This window comes from Lepidochelys kempii, chromosome 17 (genome assembly GCF_965140285.1).
Source record: "Lepidochelys kempii isolate rLepKem1 chromosome 17, rLepKem1.hap1, whole genome shotgun sequence".
In the NCBI taxonomy this organism is placed as follows: Eukaryota; Metazoa; Chordata; order Testudines; family Cheloniidae; genus Lepidochelys; species Lepidochelys kempii.
This window is the reverse complement of record NC_136396.1, coordinates 23894300-23909185: the sequence shown is the minus strand read 5'-3', so window position 1 is coordinate 23909185 and position 14886 is coordinate 23894300. Positions and strand designations below refer to the sequence as shown.

Sequence of the window (14886 nt, the reverse complement as noted above, 5' to 3'; positions counted from 1 at the left end):
GCTCACGAAAGCTCATGCTCAAATAAATTGGTTAGTCTCTAAGGTGCCACAAGTACTCCTTTTCTTTTTATAAAGAGGACAGTGATCTATTGTCCTCTATGTCCACTGAAGGTAGGGCAAAAATTACTGGGTTTAATCTGGAGCAAGGGAGATTTAGGTTTGATATTAGGAAAACTTTCTAACTCTCAGGGTAGTTAAACTGTGGAACAGGCTTCCACGGGAGGCTGTGGAATCCCCGTCACTAGAAAATTTTAAGAACAGGCTGGACAAACACCTGTCAGGGCTGGTCTAGGCAGGGGTGAGATGTGGTTGGGTCAGGGGCTGTGGGGGGTCATGGATTGGCCAGTGTCTGGGGTGGGTCATGGCTGGGCAGGGGCTGCAAAGGGGTAATGGCTGGGTATGGGGCTGTGAGGGTGTCATGGCTGGGCAGGGGCTGTGTGGGGGTCATGGCTCGATTGGGCTGGGGGGGTCGTGGCTGGGTCAGGGGCTGTGGGGGGGATCTGGATTGGGTTGGGGTTGTGGGGGGTTGTGCCTGGGTCAGGGGCCTTGGGGGGATCTGGATTGGGATGGGGCTGGGGGGGGGTCGTGGCTGTGTCAGGGGCTATGGGGGTTGTGGATTGGGCAGCGGCTGTGGGGGATTGTGGCTGGGTCAGGGGCCTTGGGGGGATCTGGATTGGGATGGGGCTGTGGGGGGGGTCATGGCTGGGTCAGGGGCTGTGGGGGATTGTGGATTGGGCAGCAGCTCGGCAGGGATCATGGCTAGGGCAGGAGCTGTGGGGGGTTGTGGCTGAGTCAGGGGTCTTGGTGGGGTGTGTGGATTGGGCAGGGGCTATGCGGGGGTTGTGGATTGAGATGGGATTGTGCAAGGGTCATGGCTGGGTCAGGGACCGTGTGGGGTTGTGGATTGATTGCGGGGGGCATGGCTTGGTCAGGGCTGCCAGGGGGTCGTGAACTGGGCAGGGGCTGTGGAGGGAGGTTGTGGCTGGGCAGGGGCTGTGCGGGGGTCATGGCTGGGGGGTTGTGCATTGGGCAGGGGCTCCAACCTCCTAGGCCTGTCCCTCAGCACTGCCTGTTCCACAGCTGGTTATACCAGTAACCAAGGGCCTGGAGCCGCAGCCTGCGTGCCCAGGAGCCGCAGCCTGCGTGCCCAGGAGCTGCTTCCCCGGGCCCAGGCAAAGCCAGACTGTCTTGTTCGGGGCGCACAGCTGGGAGCCCTGGGGGGAGCCGAGGCCACGTTACCCACATGCTGGCCAGCCAGCTTGCAGGAGTGCCGGAATCTCCCTAGCCATGCGGGGGGCCACCGGTGCCGGGACCGTAGTCCCGCCCCACACGCCACCCCTCCCCTGAGGCCCTGCCCATCCTCTGCTCCTCCCTCTGTGGCCCCACCCCACTCTTCCACCTCTTCCACCGAGGCCCCGCCCTCGCTCCGCCTGTTCCCCTGAGGCCCCAGCCACCCCTTGCTCCTCTCCAAACCCTCCCCCTGTTGCTCACCCTTAAGGCAGGCAGAAGTGATGGGACCATGGCCCCCTGACCCCCCCCCCGATCCTGCACCCCTGCTCAGGAAATGTTAGCCCCCAAGAATCACCCCCCACCACCCGCAGGGCAGCAGATTCCCTCTCAGACGGTCTCGAGCTTCCCTTGAAATCAGCCCAGACTGAGCCTTCGAGCTACCAAAGCCTTTATTAAAACCAGCCTGGGTCAGCTGGCCCAACGAGGCCAACGGCAATAAACAGCATCTTCCCCCAGAGCTGCTGGAACTGCTCGGACCTCGTGCTGCAGGGTTCAGACGCCAAGACCTGCTCACACAGGCACAGTGATCTCCAGGGGGGATGACCACCACCCAAAGCACAAAGTGATTGGCTGCCCGCTCCTCTCCCCCAGCCCTGGCATGGCACAGCTAGCCAATTCCTCTGTCTCCTCAGCTGCTGGTGCTAGTGGCTCTGGGGGCTGTACGCGGCACACAGTAAGGCAACCGTTTACAGATGTGGCTGCTGATTTGCAGAGCCCAGCTGAGACCCCCTGGGCCCATCTTCTGAAGTGCCAGCTGAAGCCAAGAGGTTCTATGGGCGAATAAGGCCCACTGGGTCTCCTGTTGGACACCCAAAACTAAGCCCCAGTTCTGAAATATCAGGCTATATACGTAATATCTGTCTAGCCTGTGGTACTCCCTCATGGATATGGCAGCCCACTGCTGAGCCCCAGGAAGGAGGGGTATTTCATGGACAAGGGGCATCAAGCAAAACTCCCCCATCACCTCTTCCTGGTCCCACATTCCCCAACAGCTGGGAGGGACAGCGAGAACACGGCTGCCAGACTCTGCAACCGCAGGCAGAGGGCTGAGGGGCAAGGCACAGACATGGAGGCATCACATGTTGAACAGGTGGTGAGGGCACTTGGACAAGACACAGATGGGATGAAGTGGGGAGGGCGCATGCAGGGACGAGATGTGGCTGGTTTCTACCATCCCAGGCTGGCTTGGAGACAAAGACCTGGCCTCTGTTGCTCACGCCATCGTCCCTTTGCAGCTGGACTGTAGCAGAGCGACAGTGGGCATGACGCCTTCAGGTCTTGGGAAACTCCAGCTAGTTCAGAATGCTGCAGCACATCTCCACAGGCTGGCACATCCAGCCTGTCCACTGCTTTCTGCGCTGGCTTCCCACAGCACCTCGGATCAAGAGCAAGGCCTCGGGCCTTATCTTCAAGGGGTTCCGTGGCCTGGCCCCAGGATACCTGACAGCACCTAAAGCCCTGGGATGAGAACCAGGGTCAACAACTCTGCTCCCGCAGGCCAATGGAACTCTGCACATCAGGGCACAACTGGTCTATGCAGGAGCCAGAGATTGGTGCAGGCTAGTCCCAGCCTGCACTGACCTCCCCTGGAAGCAAGGACTGTAACTAGCCAGTCTGGCCCTTCTGGGTAGCATTGAGTGATTGGGCTGATGATTCCCAGCCAGGGGATATAAAGGAGAGCCCAGCTCCAGGAGAGGGTTGGGCGTGTGGTCTCTTGTGGCTGCAGCAGGAGGGTGTGAGAGGGCAGGAAATCCCGTTCCCCTGTTCCAGGGTGGGGAAGGTCCAGCCCCTTAAGCTATCAGAGGCTGGGGAGCCCCACAGTCACAGCTGAGAACAGGACTGTTGCTTTTTGTTATTGTTCCATGCTTCTTTTTTGTGTTAAAGAATAAACAGAGCCCTGAGGAAAGGGCTACAGACTGACCTGGACATGCCTGATTGGCCCAGGCTGATGATCAGGTTCACCAACCTACGTGGGCCGTCTCCAACCTCATCGCCTTCCTCTCTGAGTGCAAGCTGCACTGTTCTAACCAGCCTTTCCTGAGTGTGTGTGTGTATACAAACAAGCAAAGCACTACACTGCACACACATCTCCCTCTGACATGTGACAGACGTTAATCACGTTTCTTAATGCGTGACTAGAAGGCACTTAGATACTATGGGGGTCCAGAGCACATGTCAAGGGGGATGTGGGTGGGGAGAAGGCCTGTGGAGCAGGACATGGGCAGAGATGGGGGATGCATGGGGCAGGACACCAGCAAGTAGGGGATACATGTAAGGAGGTGACATGTGGGGTGGGACATGGGAAAGGAGGGAATATGTGTGGGATGCAGGGGGGGATACAAATGAGGAGGTGGGATGGGCGCAGTGGGATGCAGGCGGGGGATACATGTGGGGAGGTGGGAAGGGTGGGGTGGGATGCAGGCGTGGGGGATCCACGTGAGGAGATGTGACGGGTGGGGTGGGGTGGGATGCAGGCAGGGGGGATACACGAAAGGAGGTGGGACAGGTTGCGTGGGATGCAAGGGGGATACACATTAGGAGGTGGGACAGGTGGGGTGGGATGCAGGTGGGGGGGATATATGTGGGGAGGTGGGATGTGTGTGGTGGGATGCAGGCAGGAGGGATACATGTGGGAGGTGGGATGGGATGCAGCTGGGATGCACATGGTGGGGTGGAATTCAGGCAGGGAAACATGTGGGGTGGGATACACATTGGGAGGTGGGATGCAGGCGGGGGGATACATGTGGGGAGGTGGGATGGGTGGGGTGGGATTCAGGCAGGGAAATGCGTGGGGAGGTGAGACAGGTTGGGGTGGGATACGGGTGGAGGATACATGTGGGGCAGGATCTGGACTGGGAGGGGAACCCCTACAAATTTCACACACTTCGGCTTGAAGCCAACATCCATTTGGATGGCTGTAAAGGGGCCCCTGTGAGCACGTGGGATGGGCCGGGGCAGGAGTGGCAAGGCAGGGCCCCTCACACGTAGTTCTTAAGGGCATAGCTCCCCAGGCTGGAGTGCTTCACCATTTTATACTTCATGGGGTATGGCACCTCTTGGCTGTGGGGGCAGGAGCAGCACAGTATGCCCCCCCCAAACACCAAGAGGGCACTTGAGGCCCAGCCCACATAGAGGGAAGCCCCCAGCTCCTTCTTTAAAGCCTCTGGCACCATGGGGTTGTAGAAGTTGCTGATGATGGTGTTGGCCGACCAGGACACGGGGATGAGCAGCACAATCCCAGCCAGAATGAAGACAGCCCCGCCGGTAACGGAGATCTTGGCCTTGGCTTCCTTGTCATTGACGCACCTGGTGCACTCGGCCCCAAAGAAGGCAAAAAGGAGGGCAAAGAAGGATGCAAAAATGGAGACCACAACAAGGGCGCGGGCTACCTGGAGGTCCGAGGAGAGGTCCAGCAGCGAGTCGTAGATCTTGCACTGCATTTGGCCTGTGCTCTCGTACACACAGTTCATCCACAGCCCCTCCCAGAACACCTGGGCCACGACGATGTTGGAGCCGATGAAGGCTGTCACCTTCCACATGGGCAGCGCACAGGCCAGAAAGGTGCCCATCCAGCCCAACACCGACAGGGCCAGGCCCCCCATCTGCACGGCCATCACCGACATGGCTTACGGGCAAGTCACGCTCTCACCTTTGGAGACAGTGGGAAGAGCGGATTAGAGATGCTGCACAGCAGACACACACACACATCCCAAGCTGAATGCCAGTAATTTGTAGGAGATGAAACCAGGGACTGCAACAGCAGGGGGAGCTGGATCAAGGCCCCAGATTAGCTGGTCAGACTCAGAAGACTTGGTTCTGCCACAGTCTCTCTGGGTGACCTTGGGCAAGTCACTCTGACCTTGCTGTGCCTTGGCTGCATATCACTACGATCTGAGAAGAAGTGGCACTTGGGGTCTTATGTTGGGCGTCTGGGCCAGAGGCCAAGTTCTAGGAGACAGAGCTGGCTTCCTGTAGGCAGAGCAGCCGCGATACCCATGGTTACCTTCGCTCAACCCTGTCCATTATATCCCCCGATGCCAAACTTTACCTGTTCAGGCTGAGCTTTTTCGGTGCCTGCTCTTGCATGAATGTGGATTGTGTGCATGTGCATGGATTGCGTGCACATGTACCTGTATGTACATGTGTATATGTTGTGACAGGTTCGGGCCAGATGGCTACAGGAGAGTGATAGAAGACAGATATATTAGCCCCAGGTTAAGCAGGTCCCTTTTCCCTGGGTAAGGTAACAGGGGCAGTTCCAGAACAGTCAGGAACTTGCTGGAACCAATTAAGGTAGACAGGCTAATTAGGACACCTGGAGCCAATTAAGAAGCTGCTAGAATCAATTAAGGCAGGCTAATCAGGGCACCTGGTTTAAAAAGGATCTCACTTCACTCAGTGAGGGGTGCGCAAGGACTGAGAGGGCATGCTGCTGGAGGACTGAGGAGTACAAACGTGATCTGGCATCAGGAGGAGGGTCCTGTGGTGAGGATACAGAAGGTGTTGGGAGGAGGCCATGGGGAAGTAGCCCAGGGAGTTGTAGCTGTCACACAGGTGTTACACGAAACACTGTAGACAGCTGTGATCCACAGGGCCCTGGGCTGGAACCCGGAGTAGAGGGCGGGCCTGGGTTCCCCCCAACTCCCTATTGGATACACGAGGAGTTGACCTGGATTGTGGGTCCCACCAGAGGGGAAGGTCCCTGACCAGCAGAGACTGTGGGGATTGTTCTCCTTCCTTTTCCCCATGCTGGCCAGTGATGAGGTTAGCTGAGTGAACGGCAGGTTTGAGCCACTAGCGAAAGTGGCCAGACTGAGGGCTGCCGTGAATCTCTGAGGCGAGCAAATCCGCCAATAAGCGCAGGACCCACCAAGGCAGAGGCCAGCTCCCCAGGCCATACTCCCCAGTCTCAGTGAGTGGCCCACGCTAGCTAGCCTCTGCCCCCAATTCCAATACCTCTTAGCCTAGGGGGAAGTGCACTGGGCTGAGAGCCAGGAGTACAAGTCTCACCTCACTTGCTGACTGGGGGTGATAATTCTGTGCCCCGTGCTACCTTATTCCTGAGCAAAGGCTCCTGAGATAGAACACAAGTCCCTAGTAGGGCAGACTCAAGTCTCATCCCCTTAGCCACGTTATCGCTCAGAAGTAGGGTGCCAGGTCCATGTGCTTGGTTATTGCTCTCTGACCACTAGACAACATTCCCCTACCAGAGCCAAGAACAGAATCCATGAATCCTGGCTCACTGTGTTCCGCTGCTGGCAAGGAAATAGTTGTGTAACCCACTGGCAAGTGACTACTCTCTAGTCAGTGGCTGGTACGCATAGAGGATAACAAGCTAGTCCTTAAGCTCAAATGGCAGAGGGCTGTGCTGTGGATATGACTATCCTGGGTTCAACCCAGCTTGAGGGGTCAGTACAGTTCCACAAAATGGAATTTCTGTTTGGGTTGGTTGGTTGTTTTTTCCACACAACAAACTAAAATAAAGGAACTTTATTAAGGCTGCATAGTCAAGTAGACAAAAGTTATGAAATACCAGAATGAAAGGTTACTTGTGCAACTTTAATTTGGCCCCCTTGTACATTATGCTGCATTCTTTTATTACATGATCACATGCTAATTTTTCCACATTTCTGGCCTCATTCAGTGCTCAGGATGCCTTGTGCTCTGGAATGAGGCAGCTGTTCAATATCTTTTCATCTTCATCATTTAAGGTGTGGCCCAGCACTTTATTTACTGCCCACTATTCAAAACCTGCACCAAAGACAGAATTACTAATTTCCTGTGGTGCTCATCACTACGGTACCTGAGCTCTTCACAACACCTGTGGGAGGTAAGGGAGGTGGTGTTATTCTCATTTTACACTTGGAGAACTAAAGCACAGAGAGAGTAAAGGCAAAAATATTAATTTGGGTGTCCAACTTGAGATGCCTCACACCTGAATTTGACTTAACACTTTTTGTTTATAGCATAACAGGCAGTTACAATATCTTCAACACACAGCTCCTGTTGAATTCAGCTGCAGCTGTGCGTGCTCAGTACTTCTGCAACTCAAACCCAGGAGTCTCATGTTGGGCACCCAGAAAACAAGGAACAAACAATTAATGACCAACTGTGAACATTGCATCCTACAGGAACTCTGTGACTTAACCATGAGAACATCCTTTCTCTTCTTGCAGACTCCTTCCCCATGCACTACACACTTTCCAACTTCTGCAATAAATGAGGTTCTACAGACAAGAGACTCCTTCACTGCACCATCCTGATTCATCCCAGAGCAGTATCCATCCTGTGCAGAGAATAAGGCAAGAATCTTCTGGAAAACTAGTTTCAGAGTAACAGCTGTGTTAGTCTGTATTCGCAAAAAGAAAAGGAGGACTTGTGGCACCCTAGAGACTAACCAATTTATTTGAGCATAAGTTTTCGTGAGCTACAGCTCACTTCATCGGAAGCGTTCCGGAAAACTAGTGTGTAATCATATGCATTCTGATACAGTCTTTAATGGTATGTCCAAGGGGACCAAATTAAGGTTGCATGGACAACTTTAATTCTTGCAGTGTTGTTGTAGCTGTGTTGGTCCCAGGCCAAGGTGGCTGAAATAATATCTTTTATTGGACCAATTTCTAAATTAGACCAAATATTTGAAGTTTGACGAAGTTATAAGCAACTGAAAACATGGTTTTATAATGGAAAGAGTTAGGTGATCCTAGTGCTGGGCTTCACTTGTATGTGATCCCTGACTGTTCTGAAAGCAATTCCAGGATTCTAACATATTCTCCTAGTTACGTGCTTCCTGCAAGGTTTGCACCAATTTCAGCAAAGAGCTGGCCAGTCAAAGGGTTCTCACTGCTGGATACCAGCTCTGAGTGGCTTGTAGAAGGCTGATCTTTTGGTAGGGATGTCTGTTGAGCTGTAGCTTGTCCTGCTGTGGTTGGCTGGTCAGCTGTCAGCTGTCAGACTGGAAGGTGTCATTAACCACAGAAGTTATTGTGCAGGGACTGTGGAAGAATGCTCAGCAATTGCTGGTAACTCTGAAGTTACTCGCTGGCTGATTAAGTGTAGTTCTCATTACAGAATGAAATGAAGTAAGAACAGCAGCATATGAATCAGTGATAGTGTTTAATTACCAGACACAGCTGTGGATCACTAGGTAAGTGTCACAAAGCCCTGCAGAGTGGACACGCCCTGTTACTGCTCCAAAGAAAGGACACTGCTATTTGTGTAACTTGTTCCATTGTCTTTGGTTTTAGTCTCACTTCCCTGCTCCCCATTCCCCTCTCCTCCATTTTGCTCTAGCTTCTTCCTCTTCCCTCTTTCTCTGGGGTGGGCTCAGGGGTAACAGATTCCTCCTAAAAGTGGGGGGGCACGTAGCCATTCCTTCTCTGTCGCCCCACCCCTGCCCCTTCTCTTCCCCCAAAGCTGGAGCTGGGCTGGGGATCCTGGGCCCATCCACCTGCGTGGGGTGGTGGGGCCTGAGAGCAGTCCCTGGCCATGTCCCTGCCCTGCAGGCCCCCCTCCCAGGGCAGGTGTAGGATCTGTGGCTCCCCACAGCTGCCTGCACAGCTGTTACCCCAACCCGGCTCTGGTTTCTAGCCTGGCTGGGGGGCGGGGCCTTGGGGCCGAAGAGCCACACCCAGGCCATGGTAAGAGCTGTGGACCCTCCATCTGCCCTGGCCAGGGAGCCCAGGGGGTGGGGACACGGGCCAGGGGCTGCTCTTGGGCCCCCCAACCTGGGCAGGTGGAGGGTCTGCGGCTCCCCACAGCTGCCCAGGTTCCCTGGGCTGCTCTTACCTGGGCCGGGTTCCGGCTTCCGGCCTTGCGAAGGGAAGGAACCTTGGGGGGAAGATGAGGGGCAGGGGGCTGGGCCTGTGGTGAAAAATGGGAGGGCCATGGCCTGTTGGCCCCACTCTCCCCCACCCCGTTCCGGTGCCCCTGGGTGGGATCCCATCCTCCTGACCTATCAGAAGTTCCTGCTAACCTGGGAACACATCAGAGCCCCTCCTTTGTAACAGGAACCCATGGAGACACTGGAAACTGACATGTGACAAGTGTCATCTGTTCATCAACCTGACCCATGTCAGATGCTGGGGTCATCTCTTCCCAGAGCTGTTACGGAAGTGTCATGCCCTCCTCACTTGGGGTCAGGATGGAACAAACAATGTTAGCATTAAGGACAAAAGAAGGAGTCGGTCCTGGGGCGGTTTTTGCTCAAGAGCTTCATCAATAAAAAAACCGAGGAGTACTTGTGGCACCTTGCAGACTAACAAATTTATTTGGGCATAAGCTTTTGTGGGCTAAAGCCCACTTCAAGGATGCATGCAGTGGAAAATACAGTAGGAAGATATCTATACACAGAGAACATGAAACAATGGGTGTTGCCATACCAAATGTAACTAGACTAATCAATTATGGTGGGCTATTATCAGCAGGAGAAAAAAAACTTTTGTAGTGATAATCAGGATGCCCATTTCAAACAGTTGACAAGAAGGTGTGAGTAACAATGGGGGGAAAATTAGCATGAGGAAATAGTTTTTACTTTGTGTAATGACCCATCCACTCCCAGTCTTTATTCAAGTCTAATTTAATGGTGTCCAGTTTGCAAATTAATTCCAGTTCTGCAGTTTCTCATTGAAGTCTGTTTCTGAAGTTTTTGTTGTTGGAGAATTGTGACTTTTAGGTCTGTAATCGAGTGACCAAAGAGATTGAAGTGTTCTCTGACTGGTTTTTGAATGTTATAATTCTTGACGTCTGATTTGTGTCCATTTATTCTTTTCATAGAGACTGTCCAGTTTGACCAATGTACATGGCAGAGGGGCATTGCTGGCACATGATGGCATATATCACATTGGTAGATGTGTAGGTGAACGAGCCTCTGATAGAGTGGCTGATGTGATTAGGCCCTATGATGGTGTCCCCTGAATAGATATGTGGGCACAGTTGGCAACGGGCTTTGTTGCAAGGATAGGTTCCTGAGTTAGTGTTTTTGTTGTGTGGTGTGTGGTTGCTGGTGAGTATTTGCTTCAGGTTGAGGGGCTGTCTGTAAGCAAGGACTGGCCTGTCTCCCAAGATTTGTGAGAGCGATGGGTTGTCCTTCAGGATAAGTTGTAGATCCTTGATGATGCGCTGGAGAGGTTTTAGTTGGGGGCTGAAGGTGATGACTAGTGGCATTCTGTTATTTTCTTTGTTGGGCCTGTCCTGTAGTAGGTAACTTCTGGGTACTCTTCTGGCTCTGTCAATCTGTTTCTTCACTTCAGCAGGTGGGTATTCTAGTTGTAAGAATACTTGATAGAGATATTGTAGGTGTTTGTCTCTGTCTGAGGGGTTGGAGCAAATGCAGTTGTAACGTACAGCTTGGCTGTAGACGATGGATCGTGTGGTGTGGTCAGGGTGAAAGCTGGAGGCATGTAGGTAAGTATAGTGGTCAGTAGGTTTCCGGCGTAGGGTGGTGTTTATGTGACCATCGCTTATGACCACCGTAGTGTCCAGGAAGTGGATCTCTTGTGTGGACTGGTCCAGGCTGAGGTTGATGGTGGGATGGAAATTGTTGAAATCATGGTGGAATTCCTCAAGGGCTTCTTTTCCATGGGTCCAGATGATGAAGATGTTCATCAATGTAGCGCAAGTAGAGTAGGGGCGTTAGGGGACGAGAGTTGAGGAAGTGTTGTTCTAAGTCGGCCATAAAAATGTTGGCATACTGTGGGGCCATGCGGGTACCCATAGCAGTGCTGCTGACTTGAAGGTATATACGTTGTCCCCACATGTGAAATAGTTGTGGGTGAGGACAATCACAAAGTTAAGCCTCCTGGAGGGGGGGATGTGGGTGTGTGGGGAACACATGCTAGAGGTGAGGCTCTGGAGAGGGGGATGTGGTATATGTGGGGAGCACAGGCCGGGGGTGGGGCTTTGGAGAGCGGGACATGGGGTGTATGGGGAGCACAGGCTGGGGGCAGGGCTCTGGAGGGGGATGTGGGATGTGTGGGGAGCCAACCCTGGGGGTAGAGGCAGGCTTTGAAGGGGGGGGACTTGGGATGAGTCGGGAGCACAGGCCAGGGGCGGGGTGGGGTTCTGGAGGGGGGACGTGGGGTCTGTGGGGAGCACAGGCCTTTGGTGGGGCTCTGAACGTGGGGGACGTGGGGTATGTGGGGAGTGCAGGCCAGGAGTGGGGTGGGGCTCTGGAGCGGGGAAATGGGGTGTGTGGGGAGCACAGGCTGGGGTTCTGGAAGGGGAGAAGTGGGGTCTGTGGGGAGCACAGGCCTTTGGTGGGACTCTGGGGGGGACATGGGGTGTGGGGGGGCCACAGGTCAGGGTGGGGCTCTGGAGGGGGGGACATGGGTGTGTGGGGAGCACAGGCCGCGGGCAAGATGGGGCTCTGGAGGGGGGATGTGGGGTGTGTGGGGAGCACAAGCCAGGAGGCAGGGTGGGGCTCTGCAGGGAGGACGTGGATGTATCGGGTGCATAGGCTGGGGGCGGGGCTCTGCAGGGGGCAATGTGGGGTGTGTGGGGAGCACATGCTGGCAGTGAGACTCTGGATGGAGAGGGGCCTGTGGGATGTATGGGGAGCACAAGCTGTGGGCAGGGTGGGGCTCTGGGGGGAAGTGTGGGGAGCACAGGCTGGGGGGGCTTTGGGGGGGATGTGTGGGGACCACAGGCTGCGGGGGGCTCTGGGGGGATGTGTGGGGAGCACAGGCTGGGGGCGGGGCTCTGGGGGGATGTGTGGGGACCACAGGCTGGGGAGGCTCTGGAGTGGGGATGTGGGATGTGTGGGGAGCACAGGCTGGGGGCGGGGCTCTGGGGGGGGATGTGTAGGGAGCACAGGCTGGGGGCAGGGCTCTGGGGGGATGTGTGGGGAGCACAGGCTGGAGGCGGGGCTCTGGGGGGGATGTGTGGGGAGCACAGGCTGGGGGCGGGGCTCTGGGGGGAAGTGTGGGGAGCACAGGCTGGGGGGGGCTCTGGGGGGGATGTGTGGGGAGCACAGGCTGGAGGCAGGGCTCTGGGGGGGATGTGTGGGGACCACAGGCTGGGGGCGGGGCTCTGGGGGGATGTGTGGGGAGCACAGGCTGGAGGCGGGGCTCTGGGGGGGATGTGTGGGGACCACAGGCTGGGGAGGCTCTGGAGTGGGGATGTGGGATGTGTGGGGAGCACAGGCTGGGGGCGGGGCTCTGAGGGGGGATGTGTGGGGAGCACAGGCTGGGGGCAGGGCTCTGGGGGGGATGTGTGGGGAGCACAGGCTGGAGGCGGGGCTCTGGGGGGGATGTGTGGGGAGCACAGGCTGGGGGCGGGGCTCTGGGGGGATGTGTGGGGAGCACAGGCTGGGGGGGGCTCTGGGGGGATGTGTGGGGACCACAGGCTGGGGGCAGGGCTCTGGGGAGATGTGTGGGGACCACAGGCTGGGGAGGCTCTGGAGTGGGGATGTGGGATGTGTGGGGAGCACAGGCTGGGGGCAGGGCTCTGGGGGGATGTGTGGGGAGCACAGGCTGGAGGCGGGGCTCTGGGGGGGAAGTGTGGGGAGCACAGGCTGCGGGGGGCTCTGGGGGTGATGTGTGGGGAGCACAGGCTGGAGGCGGGGCTCTGGGGGGATGTGTGGGGAGCACAGGCTGGGGAGGCTCTGAAGTGGGGATGTGTGGGGAGCACAGGCTGGGGGCGGGGCTCTGGGGGGGGATGTGTGGGGAGCACAGGCTGGGGGCGGGGCTCTGGGGGGATGTGTGGGGAGCACAGGCTGGGGGCAGGGCTCTGGGGGGATGTGTGGGGACCACAGGCTGGGGAGGCTCTGGAGTGGGGATGTGGGATGTGTGGGGAGCACAGGCTGCGGGGGGCTCTGGGGGGGATGTGTGGGGAGCACAGGCTGGGGGCGGGGCTCTGGGGAGATGTGTGGGGACCACAGGCTGGGGAGGCTCTGGAGTGGGGATGTGGGATGTGTGGGGAGCACAGGCTGGGGGCGGGGCTCTGGGGGGGATGTGTGGGGAGCACAGGCTGGAGGCGGGGCTCCGGGGGATGTGTGGGGAGCACAGGCTGGAGGCGGGGCTCTGGGGGGGATGTGTGGGGACCACAGGCTGGGGAGGCTCTGAAGTGGGGATGTGGGATGTGTGGGGAGCACAGGCTGGGGGCGGTGCTCTGGGGGGATGGGTGGGGAGCACAGGCTGGAGGCGGGGCTCTGGGGGGATGGGTGGGGAGCACAGGCTGGAGGCGGGGCTCTGGGGGGGATGTGTGGGGAGCACAGGCTGGGGGCGGTGCTCTGGGGGGATGGGTGGGGAGCACAGGCTGGGGGCAGGGCTCTGGGGGGATGGGTGGGGAGCACAGGCTGGAGGCGGGGCTCTGGGGGGGATGTGTGGGGAGCACAGGCTGGGGGCGGGGCTCTGGGGGGATGTGTGGGGACCACAGGCTGGGGGTGGGGCGGGGCTCTGGGGGGATGTGTGGGGACCACAGGCTGGGGGTGGGGCGGGGCTCTGGGGGGGATGTGTGGGGAGCACAGGCTGGAGGCGGGGCTCTGGGGGGATGTGTGGGGACCACAGGCTGGGGAGGCTCTGGAGTGGGGATGTGGGATGTGTGGGGAGCACAGGCTGGGGGCGGGGCTCTGGGGGGGATGTGTGGGGAGCACAGGCTGGGGGCGGGGCTCTGGGGGGGATGTGTGGGGAGCACAGGCTGGGGGCGGGGCTCTGGGGGGATGTGTGGGGAGCACAGGCTGGGGGCAGGGCTCTGGGGGAATGTGTGGGGAGCACAGGCTGGGGAGGCTCTGGAGTGGGGATGTGGGATGTGTGGGGAGCACAGGCTGGGGGCGGGGCTCTGGAGTGGGGATGTGGGATGTGTGAGGAGCACAGGCTGGGGGCGGGGCTCTGGGGGAATGTGTGGGGAGCACAGGCTGGGGGCGGGGCTCTGGGGGAATGTGTGGGGAGCACAGGCTCTGGGCAGGGTGGGGCTCTGGAGTGGGGATGTGGGATGTGTGGGGAGAGCAGGCTGGGGGCGGGGCTCTGGGGGGGGATGTGTGGGTAGCACAGGCTGGGGGCAGGGCTCTGGGGGAATGTGTGGGGAGCACAGGCTGGGGAGGCTCTGGAGTGGGGATGTGGGATGTGTGAGGAGCACAGGCTGGGGGCGGGGCTCTGGTGGGGATGTGTGGGGAGCACAGGCTGGGGGCAGGGCTCTGGAGTGGGGATGTGTGGGGAGCACAGGCTGGGGGCGGGGCTCTGGTGGGGATGTGTGGGGAGCACAGGCTGGGGGCAGGGCTCTGGGGGGATGTGTGGGGAGCACAGGCTCTGGGCAGGGTGGGGCTCTGGAGTGGGGATGTGGGATGTGTGGGGAGCACAGGCTGGGGGCGGGGCTCTGGGGGGGATGTGTGGGTAGCACAGGCTGGGGGCAGGGCTCTGGGGGGATGCGTGGGGAGCACAGGCCCAGGGCAGGTAGTTCAAGACCAGTCCTGCAGTTCCCTGATGCTGGAACCCCCCAATCCATCCCTGCCCCGTCCCCCAAAGCTGCCTATGCGCCTGTGAACGAGCTGCCGGGAGGCGGGGGCCCAGGCTCAGCCCGCGGTTGTTCGACGGGAAACGAGAGACGGCACAGCCGGGTTTGGAGCAGCTGCGGTTTAATGTAGAAAATGGCACTAATTTA

General features: G+C 57.7%; 1 protein-coding gene across 5 annotated transcripts in view; it reads right to left on the bottom strand.

Moving 5' to 3' along the window:
- Nucleotides 1-1661: 1661 nt before the first annotated feature.
- The window catches only part of LOC140899671 (claudin-4), a 41652-nt gene continuing 28427 nt past the window's right edge, over nucleotides 1662-14886 (bottom strand). For 4 of the 5 annotated variants that reach the window (XM_073315545.1, XM_073315544.2, XM_073315546.2 and 1 more), the window contains one exon: nucleotides 2656-4939. In XM_073315545.1, coding sequence (XP_073171646.1) covers nucleotides 4269-4913 — 645 coding nt within the window. In that variant the 5' untranslated portion in view covers nucleotides 4914-4939 and the 3' untranslated portion in view covers nucleotides 2656-4268. Of the gene's footprint in view, nucleotides 4940-14886 lie in introns of all 5 variants that reach the window. The other variant, XM_073315547.2, reaches the window with a different exon arrangement.